The sequence below is a fragment of the Branchiostoma belcheri genome, unplaced genomic scaffold, assembly GCF_001625305.1.
Source record: "Branchiostoma belcheri isolate BF01 breed outbred unplaced genomic scaffold, Haploidv18h27 scaffold215, whole genome shotgun sequence".
Lineage (NCBI taxonomy): Eukaryota > Metazoa > Chordata > Leptocardii > Amphioxiformes > Branchiostomatidae > Branchiostoma > Branchiostoma belcheri.
The window spans coordinates 329,758-344,800 of record NW_017803658.1 but is presented as its reverse complement, the minus strand read 5'-3'; the positions used below and the strand labels follow the sequence as shown (position 1 = coordinate 344,800).

General features: G+C 40.3%; 2 protein-coding genes across 2 annotated transcripts in view; one reads left to right on the top strand and one right to left on the bottom strand.

Moving 5' to 3' along the window:
• Window positions 1-841: 841 nt before the first annotated feature.
• LOC109470006 (cysteine-rich DPF motif domain-containing protein 1-like) lies at window positions 842-9,919 on the bottom strand. Its single transcript, XM_019768784.1, has 3 exons — window positions 9,745-9,919; window positions 5,729-5,840; window positions 842-2,390 (listed from the first exon to the last, which is right to left on the bottom strand). Exons 1-3 carry the CDS (start codon window positions 9,882-9,884, stop codon window positions 2,265-2,267), a joined length of 378 nt encoding a protein of 125 aa, XP_019624343.1. The 5' UTR covers window positions 9,885-9,919; the 3' UTR covers window positions 842-2,264.
• A 19-nt stretch (window positions 9,920-9,938) lies between these two features.
• The window catches only part of LOC109470007 (60S ribosomal protein L36-like), a 14,087-nt gene continuing 8,982 nt past the window's right edge, over window positions 9,939-15,043 (top strand). Inside the window, exon 1 of the mRNA XM_019768785.1 lies at window positions 9,939-10,035. The gene's annotated coding sequence lies outside the window, so the exon portion shown is untranslated. The remainder of the gene's footprint in view (window positions 10,036-15,043) is intronic.

Sequence of the window (15,043 nt, the reverse complement as noted above, 5' to 3'; positions counted from 1 at the left end):
CTCTTATTGATGTTAAGTTTAGAGATCCTTGGTGAGCATTTGCATGCTAATTTGAATTGATCAGTGCTTTGTATAATTAAGGACAGTGAACTCTTAGTGGCACTGGTATTGGTAAGCCAATCCTGTTTCTCAAAAATAAGGTGTTGATTGTTAAAAAAAAAATCTTTTTGGGGAGGGGGGGGTCCAGGTGTATGCTCCACTATTCAGCATTTCTAAACCTCTGAAATGGTATTTCCTGTTTTCTGCAAACACAACACAACACAACACCACAATACAACACAACACAACACAACACAACACAACACCACAATACAACACAACACAACACAACACAACACACAACAAACTATAGACATATCATGGACTTTGTTATTATGCAATTAAGTTACATATTTTACGTATTTTGGAAGGGTTGCGGTGATGACGCACCAACAAAAATACATGACTATATGTATATTGGACACCCAACACAGTAAAAAGGGGTCCACAATTGTACAACAAAAGGATAAATACAAAAGGCGAAATATGTCTGTCCATCTGTTTGGAATGCTTGAGATACATGTACATGTACATTTGTACATGTACTGTATATAGACAGTAAGCTGCAGGCAAATCTATTCCTCATATTGCTAAACTACATTTAAGTTACATCAGAATGGAAAAGCAATGGGCAATCAATCCAAGACACGCATGCCCCAGTAATACCGATAGTCACTGATATCAAAATGTTTCATTTCTGTTCTGGGATTTTTCTTTGTGAAGGGGTGTGTTTTTGCATTTGGTACATCTGGACTTTGTGCATGGATTGTACAAATTTTGATCAATGTTTTTCTTCATAAACCATAATACACCTATGTATTTCCAGACAAACGCATTAGCTGATATTCCAGTTTGATCTTGTGTCCAAAGACTGCTCCAGGACAGTGAATCAATTTTCTAGGGAGAGTCCATAATATATGCCTCAGAGTCTACACTTATTCAAACTACCTGTCTACTACTATATTATATAGGACCCTGGCTAGCCTCCATAGCATACCAAAAACTGGGGGTTTGGGGGGTCTTCATGGTCTTTGGGAGCTTTTATGTGATATTTTCTGATTGCATATAGACAACATAGCTGGCCTGGTTGAATTACCCCCGTTTTTAGAACTGGGCTAATCAGAAAACAGCCGAAGACAACCAAACCCCCAGTTCTATAAGCCTGCAGTGCTACAGAGGCTAGACCCTGGCTATGTGATAACATGCCTGCTAGGAGTGCACCCATGCTTCATATTGGTTACAACAGAAGACAGCAGGCCGAGGGTTGAATAATCCAGCAGGAATCTCAGCCTGGTATTACATGATTTTACATGTACATGTACTTCTGATAGCAATTTTGCAACATGTAACAATAATTTATCAAATTGAGCAAGTAGATGATAAATGGCTTTATTGAAGTATGAAGAATAATAGCTGCCCTTACTATAAACTTTGTGTAGAATTTCTCTTCTTAGAAACCAGGTCAATAAAACACTACATTGTGCCACTAGTTTTAATTTCCTCTGCAATATAGAGGTGCAAAACAGTACTTAGAGTGGCATTGTGAAAATGCTAAGACACTGTGATACAGATTTTCCAAACTATTGAATAAATTTCTTCAAAGAATATTTAATAATGCATCTACATGTAATACCATGTGTTTGTATTTGTTGTACATATACCTGCTTTTGAGCTTACATTACAATGTAAATGTAGTGGTTTTGAGACACAGTGTGTTAACTGTACCTACATGTATGTGGTATTCAAGTCTCATAGATGTTCAATAGCTTACTTGTCTCTAGCAGCCAAGTTCAAATGTTTTTAATTAATGGTGTTTTTTGTACAGGTCCATGTATGTCTTGTATGGTGCTAGAAAGGACAGATTTAATATACATTTGTTACTATGTCCAAAGTTGGTTAGGGGTTCTACACATTACCTGTGGTACAGCTAAATCATGACATAGATGGCATCTGTAATGAGGTAATGTAAAAGTTACTCAACTAGGCAAGCTATTTAAATGTCCTTATTGTGAGATAAATAAAGGATGCTCACATACATGTAATACATTAAATTTTTTTTTAAATTTAATTTAATGCTACTTACATGCTGTTGGCAGTGAGATGAGACATGCATATTTCCAGTACAGCATATCTCCTCTGCATATGCTACATAAAGCTATTAAAGGAAGTGTCTTGAAACAAACAAATGTACATATTTGTACATGTAATTGTCCCGCGCACAGGCTCTAGTATTTTGGCATCTCCCAAGTTTTCTTCTTTGCTACCTCGTCTTGGATCTCCAGTGGAAATTCCTGTATGTTTTGTAACACACAAGGCAGGCAGAATCTCTTGGTGTAAAATAGGCTGCAGTTCTGGAATTTGGAAAAAAAAAGTGTAAAGGGAAAGAAGCACCTGTACATGATCAGTTAATTTTTATACCCCATTTATACCAGACTACCATACTAGTTTTTGAAGATCCAATCGAAACCCCCAAAGAACCAGTTGATGATTTGTATTCACGCTGACTAAATTTAACCTGTCTGTTGCAGGCCATCATGTGAATGCAACCAACCTAATCTGTTGCATTCACATGATGTGATATATTTACCTTCGCCAAGAAGGTTATGTTTTCGTGGCCGTGTGTCTGTGTGTGTGTGTGTGTCTGTCAACAGCATAACTCGAGAAAGCTTAGATGGATTATCTTGATATTTGGTAGGTGGGTAGGTCTTGATGAGACCTGGAAATGATTAGATTTTGGACCCCCTAGCGGCTTGTTATGGTACTGCAGCTGAACTTCCGGTTTTGATATCTCATGATCTAGACATGCTGGGGTGACGAAATTTGGATGGTAGGTAGCTCTCATGCTGGGGAAGAAGTGACACGAGTTTGGGCCCCCTAGCGGCTTGCTCAGGAACTGCAGGGCTATTTGAAAATATTCAAAAGAGGATAACTCAAGAACCGGTGGACGGATCTTCGTGAATTTTGGTATGTAGGTAGCTCAAGTGACGCTTGACATAATTATGTGACAATTATGCAAATCTGGATCTAATTTACATAATTAATGGCGAAATTCTATAAATCAGTTGCATTACATTATAGGACTATTCAAGCCTGTGACATATGTAATTGAGAACGAGAGAAACACAGGCAGATATTGATTATGTAAATTAACACCTAATTTGCATAATTAATGAGAAAATGTTATAATTCCATAATGCTACATGTAACTGCCTGGAATTTCATACTTGGGGTATTTGAAAGTTAAGTGAAGGAGAACATCAATAAACATAACTTATTCAAATAAGGACCTCATTTGCATAATTTATGAGGAAATGATAGAATGGCTTTCTTTGCTAAGATAAGGCTGTCTTTTGATGGAGAATATGATCAACTATACATTGTATAATACAATATTATAAGACAATATTATAATATAAATATAATACAAATGAGGATTTTATTTGCATAATCAGAAGGAATCATCTTTGTCAGTCATAAAGATTAACATCATTTGGCGAAGGTATGAGATCGTGGAACTCTAGTTTATTATAAACTTCATGATACAACTGAGGCAAATGAGGATCTTATTTGCATTATCAAAGAGAAACATAATTCATAGGGTTGACATAATTTGGCAACGGGAGGAGGTTGTGGTGTGTGTGTGAGTTGGGCATCTGTGCTTGTGTTGATGAACGTGTTTATTTGTGTGCATGTATGAGTGTGTGTGTGTGTGTGTTTGCACATATTGTTTGACTTGTGTTGTACATGCATGGATGAGTGTGAACATGTACATGTATGAGTGTGTGTTGATAAACATGTTTAGGTGCATGGATGAATGTGTATGTGTGCATTGATGAACATATGTTTGTGTACGAAGAGTGTGTGTGCATGGATGAGTGTGTGTGTGTATTTGTGTGTGCATTGATTAACACGTGTTCATGTGCATGGATTTGTGTGTGTGTATGCATTGATGAACATGTGTTTAAGATGTGTGTGTTTGTGTGTACTGTGTGTTAATGAACATGGGCTCCTTTGCAGATTTATGTGGCAGCAGCAAGGTGTTAATATTTTGGGTGCATGCGGTTTCCTTTTGGTGGTCTTCTCAAACTTGTTTTTTGCAGTCGTTTAATAGATATAGGTCGATTTTCAGGAATATTATTACTCCGTGAAGGAGGTCAGGACCTCCGGACGGAGTGTTGTGAACGGCTGATTTTTCATGTTCGCAGTCAAAACACTGGGTTCCCTTTGTGTAATCGGCACGCAATTTTATACGCCGTCTGCGGGCATGCCCGTGTTGATGCACGAATGTGTATTTTTGCCGTTGCTGCTTTCGCGGTCAATGTAATATTGCAGACGCACCCCTACAATTACGAGGCGAATTGGAATGGTCCAGAAAAACGCGTTGTTTGGAATAGCAGTGGGGGGGGGTGGAACTTCATGCAGATACGGGGTGGTTTTGATAAGTGGTTCCAGATGTTTTAGCCCATGCTTAAGAGATGCCAAGTTTTTTGGAAGATGTTCGCAGCCAAAACGCATTCTTCCGTACGTCGCATTTCTGTGTAATTTCGCATGTGGTGTGGCATTATGTCCGTGATGAGGCACGTCTTTTTATTTTCACCGTAGCAGTTTTGATATTGAAGTAAATGCATATTTTAGAAACATCCCTACTTTTACAATCCTGTGGAATAGGCCGTAGGTTTAGGCAGTTGTCTGGTAGCAGAGGTTCTCTAAGCAGATATCCCGGGTATCTGACCAGCGGTAGTATTAGTAACACTCGCGGTGCTGGCCAGTCGCGCTTAATAAGTAACAGGCACGGTAAGACGGTGGGGCTGTCTTCGTTAATAGTGACACGACCATAGTCCGATCTTTATGTGAATGCAATGGTTGTGCGTGTGTAATTAAAACGAACTTCGAACTTGAAGCACAGTACCTTTACACGCCCTGGGAGCAGTAATGGATTTAGATCTTTTTATGTTTTATGCTTGTGACGCGCCCTCATTGTATTGACCGTTGCCTAATTGTAATGTCTGCACAGTAGGTCTGGCGTTGACGCTTGGGATTGTTTTTGTTGAAATATATAAAGAAATATATAAAACTTCACGGAGGATTGTCAGCTATGGCTTCTTGTTATGGTTGGCTTTATATTGATAACTTGATTGGCAACTGCTAGAAAGTTGTGGCTCATCATGAAACAGACAGAAACACCTCCCTGCACTGGTGGCATTTATTGCGGGAAGTTCGCACATCTGTGCCAAATGATGATAAGTTTTTTTTTTATAAGGCTTTGAAGGTGCAGAGTTTCTGCCGTGCATAACTCCCTCATCCTCTTGGTGGCAAACCCCCCTCTATGTGGCCCATGTAAAAATTGCATATCAACGTTCCCACACAAAAATATTGTGTATCTGCAACATTCCTCCCAAAATTTAACTCTGCAAAGGAGGAAACTCTTTATGTGCATGGATGAGTGTGTGTGTGCATTGATGAACATGTGTTTAATGTGTGTATGGATGAGCGTGTTTGTGTGTGTATTGATGAACATGTGTTAATGTGTGTAGGGATAAGTGTATGTTTGTATGTGCACCAATGAACATTTATTTTCTCTAATGTTACATACTGTCTTGCTGCATGGCCAGTACATGGACACATGATCAAACCAAAAGCATTAGGTTAAAAATTGAGTTCAGGTGATGATTGTGGATGCAAGACTCACCTGTCCCAAACAGACACACTTGCCACACAGACAACAGTTGGCCCCAAGGACTAGATGTCCCTCCTTCCCCTGAGAAAACTGGTCTTTCATCACAAAGGCCATCTCCAACAGCCTTGAGGTGGCAACATATGAATAGATTGAGTATTCCAGGGATGTTCTACTTCTATTCGAATAGCAATTCTATGGTTCTCTTTGGTAAATTACAGAATGTATGTTCGAACCATCACTTGTATATATGTCAACACAAACTATTACATGTAATGAAGTAGCTATTTGGATAGTACCAATTCTCTGTTGGTAAGGGCAAGGTTATATCAAAAAGAAAATCATGTTGGTCGAAAGAGCAGTCCAGTCTGGAAGGTGGAAACATTGTACAATTATACCCCATCATTTCCAGCTGGGCACTGGTGGTTGTTGGAAAGTTCTTTCACTTGACTCACTTAATCTCCAAGCAGACAATGTCCTTGGTCCCACACTGTCAAAGAGCTTGAGCCAAATTTGTTGTTCGCCAGAGGGTTGGGACATTCCAAAATCAACATAGAATTGAGCATAATTTTCTACTGACTGTTATACTAACGGAGATCGGTGACCCAAGAGAACTGGTCAATCTTTAAACATTCAAAATTGCACAGTAAGGCCACACCAATTTAATTTCTTGGTTAACGGATTTTTCTAGAAAAATAATGGAGCAGGAGGGCAAAAAAAAAAAAAAAACAGGCCTAGGCATCCTCTTATAGCCCAAAATGGTACGATAGGAGCCATGAAGTCAACATACCAGGCTGGTTCAAAATTTAAACAATGAATTTTGAACTTTTAATGATACCATTCATTGATTCTAAATTTTTATTTTTATTTGCAAATCAGAAAAAAATGAAGCGGCGAATCCGTTAACCAAGAAATTAAATTGGTCTGGCCTAACCGAGAGAACACTATCCGTAATCTGGCCTAAATTTACGCTGTCAGACTCGTCTGGCAAGCTTTTTTCCTGCTGCTCTTGCATGTCACCTGCCTGTCGAGACAGTCCTCTACTTAAATGTACATATATGGCTTACTGCAGTACACCTTAGCCAGCAGTAACCATTTTGCCACTGGGAGAAAATTACCTGCACTCTCACTTTCAGGATTAAAAAAGATCAGGGATCATCTGTTAATTGCGTCAGGACCTGATAATAAATTGACTTTGGCCATCATCTCGTTACACTCACAAGGGAAAAAATCTTGGTAATCAAAGTAAAGTCATCATTTACTAGGTCTCTTGATGGCGTAGTTAAACGTATATACTTGCATTATGTCTTTGATTAGTAAATGAAATCCTCCAGGGATTGATGCCTTAACAAATTCTAATGCACAAGCATTATCCCTCATTGCAATAAATCAACTTGAATGTTATAATCACAATAAAATGACAAGTGACATGAACAAATGTATTGGCCTACGCCATTCTTATTCCTCAATCTGACCTGTCAAGTTCAATTACAGTCACCAGACACCAAATAGAAGAGGCAAACCCCATTTCGGATACTTTATTTAGCCCGATTTAGACTAGAAACGGTATACCGTCTCGAAATGGTACGAAACGTTTTGCCACAGAAAACGGTTCGTCTTTAGACACAGAGGTGGAAGCGTTTCGGGCCGCCCGTGGCGCAGGATGTTTCTGACCCACAGTGACCTATGATGACCTCCCCAAACCGCTTCTACGGTTTGCCTCATTGGCCTTACAATACTTGTGTTTCAGGGCCTTGAACCTGCTTTGGGGTGCGTAGAAATACCCCTCAGCCGCCAGCCCGTCCACAAGCATATGTATGCCCTCCCTATTACGCGAGGTCTCCAAGCGGGATTGTATAGTTTGATCGGCCCACAAGCTGATCAAGCAGCGGATCTCTTCTTGGGTCCAGACCCTCCCCTGGCCTTCTGCCATCCCCCCAGACATAAAGGATGACAAAAATTCGAGAAATACATGATATAAAATGGCGAAAATGGACACAATCGAATATGGCACGAATATACCAGAAAATGGACGCCCGCGGGCTTATTAGCATGTGATTAGCATATGACACGTGACCTGGTTTACTGTTTCAAGAAACCCTTTGACTTTAGACCTAGCAAAAAGCGTTTCGGGCCCCCCGCTGAAGGGTTCTGAAACGGTCGAAAACCATGATTGAGGTGGTTTTCGGAAACGGTCCGCGAAAACCCATAACAAACCGTTTTTTCCTCTTTAGACCGGGAACGGTTAACCGTTCCGAAACGTTTCCCTGGCCAAAACCCCTTAAGCGTTTCTTCTAAATCGGGCCTTAAAGAAAAGGAGTAGAAAAAATTTATACATCTGTTACTATAGTGTTAGCCTTTGACAAACCAAATCTAACCAATCATACAGCCTCCTACATTTATTACTCCTACACAATCACTAAGAAGAGAGAAGAAGTTAAAAAGACTAGAATACATTAGAAGTTTATGTATACATGCAACAGTTATATGTTTATGTATTTGTATATGTATTGCATATGATTGTAATCTTGTGACTTGTGCTAATAGCAAAAATGTACAATAAAGGTCTTCATTCATTCAATATATCACTGAATGGATTCTTCTATCTTGAGCAATAGATGTTTTATCTGACATACAGTCAAATACCCGTCAGTCAAATACAGCCATGTCTACAATGTTGCATATTATGCAGGAGAATGGAACACGATAATCCTTTGCTTATCTATACTATAGCGCAGTCTGTAATGTGGTTTTTGCAGGTATTTACTACCAGCTCTAATTATGCATTTATGCAACTCTGTTGCCCTTGCTGAGTCATGCAAAATCACATTGAACTTGAAGATGGCTACTGGCGAAGCCTGTATCCTCTAATTATTATATAACAACCAGTCGGTTGGTGTTAGTGCAAGGTTGTAAGACTACACACAAGAGTTGTTGCTTGACATATGGATATCTCCTATTAATCTCGTGTTTGCAATGTGTATTGGGGGCTTGTATTTTATAGGAGAGGCTATCATTTGAGAACTTTTATTTTATGGTGATAATTACTGTAGGACACCCAAATAGACTATCATCACGACAGCACGATCCGGCGCGAGCGCGTACGTCACTGCAGCGGATTTTTTTGTGTTTGTGGCTTGTTAGCAAAATAACTCAAGTATATTTAAATAGATGTTCATAATTTTTGGTATGCAAGCCACCATTGTAGAGGCCAAGGTCAAGTTCGAAAACGGGCCTCGTGGGGGGTCCCAATGTCGCTGCAGTGGACCTTTTGTGTTAGATATATAATGATTTACCCCCACCAATCTCTGCATTGATTCAGATGCGAGACAGCTCTTCTCTCCCCATCTGGTATCAATTGCTTACAATGCAGGGGCTGTCCTATAAATACTGTGGGGGGAGGGAAAGTTGGACATGCCTCAGGCAGGTCATTCCCTAAATAGTAAGGCCAGACCAAGTAATTTTTATGGATGATGTCCACTGGAGACCTTAAATTTATTGCAAAAGCGCCATAAAATACATGAAGGGAAGGGCTGAAAAAAACGATTAAGATGCATAGATTTGGAGCATATTACTAACTGTGGAAATACAAAGGTTAGGACACAAATTGAATAAAAGAACATAGTGTAACAACAAACGCAAACAGCAATAAATCTACCCCTGTTCTGATGATTCTTTCCTTTCATCACATCTTCTCATTACATTTTGCGACACTGTCGTGACACTCTGATCATAATACAGAAGCAGAATTTTTGGTAACATTTTTTTTTCCAGTAACAGTCCAAAATCAAATAACCGGAGGCCTAAAACGGTGACAGTGCATCTGTAAATCTGTGCAAACCCTTTTGGGGTGTTCTGTAGAATAAAAAAAGGAAAAAAAGGAGTACCGAGATTCTTTTGTACTCTAGACCAAATTGATTTCTAGTGCATGTAATAAAAAATGTTCGTTTATCTAGAACAATGTCCCTCTGACGAAGACATGAGATCGACTCCGACCTCTAGGTTTATATTAAAAATTATGCTTAACTTACACAATAGATTTTGCAAAAGGCGGTGTTGTTCCCAAGTAGTCAAAGGGTGCAGAAACATTACAAAGACTGCAGACAAAATCCCCTTGTTTTTGTCGATCTTGTTGCTGCCTGTCCTTGTGTCGAACTTCGTGATCTGCCATCGTCTTCCTTCCTCAGCAAGAGCTGCCATATGAACTCTGACCTCCAGATACCTCCGCCCCCGTCACGTCGCCAAAAAAAACATCCCACAATCCTTTACGCCGAATCTCTCTTTCGGTCTCCATCTTGGATCTTGACCACAGACCTGTGCAGGTAGAGTAAAGAATCCGTTTTGTAGCCATTTCATCACGGAAGTAATTTGACATCAACTGTTTTCCCTTACTGCGTAAATAGTTCTTGATGTATTGTTACGAAAATTTTCAGTTGTAATAATTGTCATGTTTGGGAAATGTTTGTTTCTTTTACGAGGTGCTGCTTGCTGGTTGTTGCTGCATGCCCCGATCAAAAATTTATTGAGTGACGTCCCTTCGACGTGTCTGGACTAGAGAAGTTTCTGATGTCCCATGGAGTTAAAAAGAGAACTCCATGGATGTCCCCAGAAAAGCTGTACGAAACACCAAGATTGTTTGTGGCTATGAGAAAAATATGTGCAATTTTGCATCTAGAGCAGAAGGGGGAGGGGGGTGGCTCGTCACTGAATGCCATCCAGTAGATTTCTACAGAGTAGTTCTTTCACTTGTAGAGTAGCCAATTACCACTGATCCGGTGGTACACGATGGGTGAAAACAAGTACTTCACACCCATTGTTAGTCGATATCAAGTGGTTATACATTACAAAGAGAATTTTCGGAGGACATTTGTTACTTTAGTTTGCAACATGTGTATTGAGAATGGGTATCTTCATGATATTCTGCTGGCTGTTTGTAGAAGAACGGCAGAATAAAACAATACCATCACGACTTAGCAGATAACACGCAAATTATGAAGCCCACTTTTTACGCAGATTGTAGCACTAGGGAATGTCACACAAACTAACAGTAGATGTTTTCAAGGAATTCACAGAAATGACAATGATAGATAATGTGTAGCCGTGGCGACTCTTGATTCGGGCTTACATTGCATTACCCTCAGCAAGAGTCGTGGAAAGATCCATTGGCAGAACTGCACATTTCCCGTTGGCTGCCCGATGCTCTGTTTTTGACCCGGTTTTTTGCTGTCCCGAGCTTCCCTACAATATAACTCCACAATTGGCCGGGTTGCCGATGTTTAGATCAGCCTAAATATTCCACAGCGCGACAGAAAAGTAGTAAAATAGCTAGTCGGCACAAGCTGGCGGCCATCTTGGATATAGTCGGGAATGTCCGCTACCGCCGTTGGGAACGCTCGGTAGCCTTTCCGGTTATAATCGGAGAGCTTTCGGTCGGGCTTCGGTAATCGTGACGCTATCGACGGCGATAGCGGACATTCCCGACTATATCCAAGATGGCCGCCAGCTTGTGCCGACTAGCTATTTTACTACTTTTCTGTCGCGCTGTGGAATATTTAGGCTGATCTAAACATCGGCAACCCGGCCAATTGTGGAGTTATATTGTAGGGAAGCTCGGGACAGCAAAAAACCGGGTCAAAAACGGAGCATCGGGCAGCCAACGGGAAATGTGCAGTTCTGCCAATGGATCTTTCCACGACTCTTGCTGAGGGTAATGCAATGTAAGCCCGAATCAAGAGTCGCCACGGCTAGATAATGTGATGCATAAACATAAGAACAGCACAAAATGCAGAGTAACTAAAGCAGTGTTCTCACCAAGATTTTTTCACAGCATAGGGGTCAGGTACAAAAGGACAACTTTCGCAGCACAAGTTGCACATTGAGCCGAAAAATTTGAAACTCACAACCCCCTGAGACCCTATTTCTTGCTTTTTTTTTTTTTTTATTAAAACATATATAAAGAAATACAGACACGATGACGGCGTACTCAAGTTTGGTTAACTTATATTAACGCCGCCATCGAACAGTAAACTTAATACAAAGATAAAACAATGCATACCCTAACGAACAGATATAATACGCAAAACAATAATAAGACAGATGGGGTTTGGATAAAGAATGAAACTAAGAAGACTAAAAGCGCAGGTCCTTCCCTCCTCCCACCCTTGCTAATGTTGTGATTGGTAGGACACACCAAAGAAATATTGATAATGATAAATTAGGTTGAAGCAAAGCGTCTACTTGAAATAGTGAAATCTTGAGTTAGAACCATTATTTGACAATTGATTTTGAACGTGAATGAAGGGGATCCGTAAAGTAGAAGTTGTTCGAGAGCATTGTCGGAGAGTGAGTTTATGTCAAGGAGGTGTCCTACCAATGATTCAAGTTGGCCGAAGAGACACTGTCGTTGAAAACTGTATGAAGGGCAATGAAGTAGGAAATGAGATATGGTTTCGCATTGGCACCCGCAGCTGCAAGCCGGGCTGTGAACTAACGTACGACTGAAAAGACTGGCGTTCAAGCTGCAGGTGCCAATGCGAAAGCGTGCTAAAAGGGCAGAGGCATATCGGGGACCATAACTAAAATGTTTGACTTTGGTGGGGCATACAGATTTAAGTAAGTGCATTCGAAACAAAGAATAACTAAGACTCCTTGTTGCCACGTCTAACTTGTTCCAATAACTTAAAGCGTAAGGAACAAAAGACTTAGCAAAGCGGTTTGATGAAGTGGTCAATGGTCTTAGATTCAATTTGTTTCGAAGGTTGTACGAACATGTCGATACAATATTGGAGGGGACTAGGTCATACAAATAACTACGAGAAGTACCGTGGATAATCTTGTAGAACAGCAACAGACGATGGATGTGTCTCCTGTCTGATAATAATTCCCAACCAAGTTCTTTCCGAGTTAAGAAGTAAGATGATCCTTTGACAGCACCTGATACAGTGAGTGCACATTGATATTGAATTCTTTCTAGAAGTTGAGATTCCGCCACTGTACAGTTGTGCCAAACGACATCTCCATATTCTAAACAAGGTCGAATAAATGTTTTGTACAACGTTTCCAAAACTTGTCGAGAAAGTTTGAATTTTAAACCCTTAAAAGTGACTAGACTTTTGGAAATTTTGGACACCATGTTGTTGATGTGAGGTTTCCAGGACATATTAAAGCTTAATGTAAGTCCTAGATGCTTATGGGAGGAGACAGACTTAATAATACAGTTGTTTAAAAGAAGAGGTTGGAGTGTTGAGTTATCTTTTCTGGTTGAAAAACACATTTCTTCTGTTTTGGCTGGGTTAAGTTCCATTAACCACTGAACAGCCCATGAATGAATTTTTTCCAAATCAGCATTTAAACAGGCAGCGGAATAATTTCTTGCGGCGTGCATAAATATTTCTTGCTTGATGAGGGTCAGATTTTGTGAAGTGAAGGTTTTCCCTTTGCTATAGCTTCATTCTAAAGTTATATTTTCAAAAAACACCCCTATTACAGGCCTCGAAATTAACTTTTTTTTCTATTGTCCCAGAATTGTCCCAAAAATAGATTTCAATTGTCCCGAACTGAGGATGAACTGTCCCGGCCTGATTTTCAGGAAATAAGCGACAACAATAAAAACAACAACAACTGAATTTGTACAACTTGAAGTCCACTTCAACAGTTTCAAGTAAATAATATTAGTAAATATCCATCAGTTTTTCCCCAGACTGTAGGGAAATACAGTATCATGGGTGCGCCACCATCTTCAGGACCCCCCTCCCGACATTTGGAAAATCCTGACTGGTCAAATTCAAATGTTTGTCAGAGTATTATGGACTGCTGGCGGCCCGCAGCAGGATAGATGGATTGCGTTCCTAAATGACGTGGACGGTCTCAGAATTTCACAATTGCCCCAAAATTGTCCCGAAGCATAATTTGAATTGTTCCGAGCTGAAAATTTAGTGTCATTTGACACTGGGACAATGTTAATTTCGAGCCCTGTATTAGCATCCCCATGCTTATGGAAAAACAGTATAGACTATAGGGGTACAAATAACAGCATAGGGCGCCCCTATGCTCAAAAGGCCTGGCAAGAACATTGTAAAAGTGTAGTCGTGTTTGGTAGGGTATGGCAAGTTATAGTAGGTACGAGTACATGTATCGGTTCCGAATCTTTAACAGGCAAGTTGATAGCAACAAGCAACATGCATAGGTTCTATTACTTTTGTGGCTCACTTGCGTCCAGATTTGGGATGAACCCAGGACACTTCTTCATCGCAGTTTTGCACGTAGTGGTTGCTTCAGCAGCCTTTTCGCTGACGCAAACATAGTTTGAGGTTCCACAGTTCTCCCAATGCGAGTGCTTAAACTTGCTGTGGTGTTCTCCAAGCAGAACAATCCGCTTGTGAGTCTGTTCCATTTTTTTCGATGCTTTGCATTTGTTGGTCTGGTAATGACTGGTATTGTTGACTTTGTTGGGTTGTTGTCTGTCATTTCCCTCCATTTGTTTGGCGGCCCTGTTCTTCGATGGGTTGAGTTTGCTTCACAAATCTCGGCTTCGCTAGGATCTGTTCCTTCCCGTAGTGATCGCTCCATTAGCGCTAGTGCAGCCCCATTTGAATGTCCAATTTCGATTTGTTCATCAAAGTAGATTTTACGAAGTGATTGGTGAAGCACTTAGTACCATGGGGTTAAAATACAGATCACCCCATGTTATTGTTCAGGGGTCGAAATAGATTTTGGGGCCAACTTGCACTGGTGCAAATGAAAAGAAAAATACTTGCACTGGAAGAAAAATAGTTGCACCCTCCAAAAATACAGAAGTGATGGGAAACATCCGCTGGCAGCGACGTAGATAGTAACCTTCTGTTACTTACAAAAAATGAAGAAAAACTTCATGGATTCTGGTTTTGTTCCTTTCCACTCCAGTTCTTTATTAATTAATATTATTGGGTAATTCTACAGGTAGTAACAGTGGATAAAGCAAACTTGCACCATGGTGCAAGCAGGCAAAAAATTAGTTGCACGACACCAAATTTACTTGCACCAAGTTGCACACAGAGGGTTATTTCGACCCCTGTTGTTAGTACTGAAGTATACAAGCAACAATTACGCGCTTGGGTTGAGTTCATGGTATTTACATTAAACAAGGTGCTAATAGCTGCTAGTCGGTGACCTGTCAGCAGCCCTATGATTGGTCCCTGCTAGAAACCTACTGGATGTCGTATAGTGTCCACGGCCATGGGAGGGGGGGCCCATTGCAGGCAAAGATTGAAGAAGTAAAATTTAACCATACATTATTTTTTACAAGCAGCAAATTTTACTTTGCAGGCAAAGAAGTAAAAATTAACCATACAT

Coding starts and splice junctions, on each gene's coding strand:
- LOC109470006 (XM_019768784.1), bottom strand. CDS start 9,884: ATGGCAGATCACGAAGTTCGACACAAGGACAGGCAGCAACAAGATCGA. Junction 5,841..9,744: donor CCTTTTGCAAAATCTATTGT/GTAAGTTAAGCA, acceptor TGCCACCTCAAG/GCTGTTGGAGATGGCCTTTG. Junction 2,391..5,728: donor AGTGTGTCTGTTTGGGACAG/GTGAGTCTTGCA, acceptor TCCAAATTCCAG/AACTGCAGCCTATTTTACAC.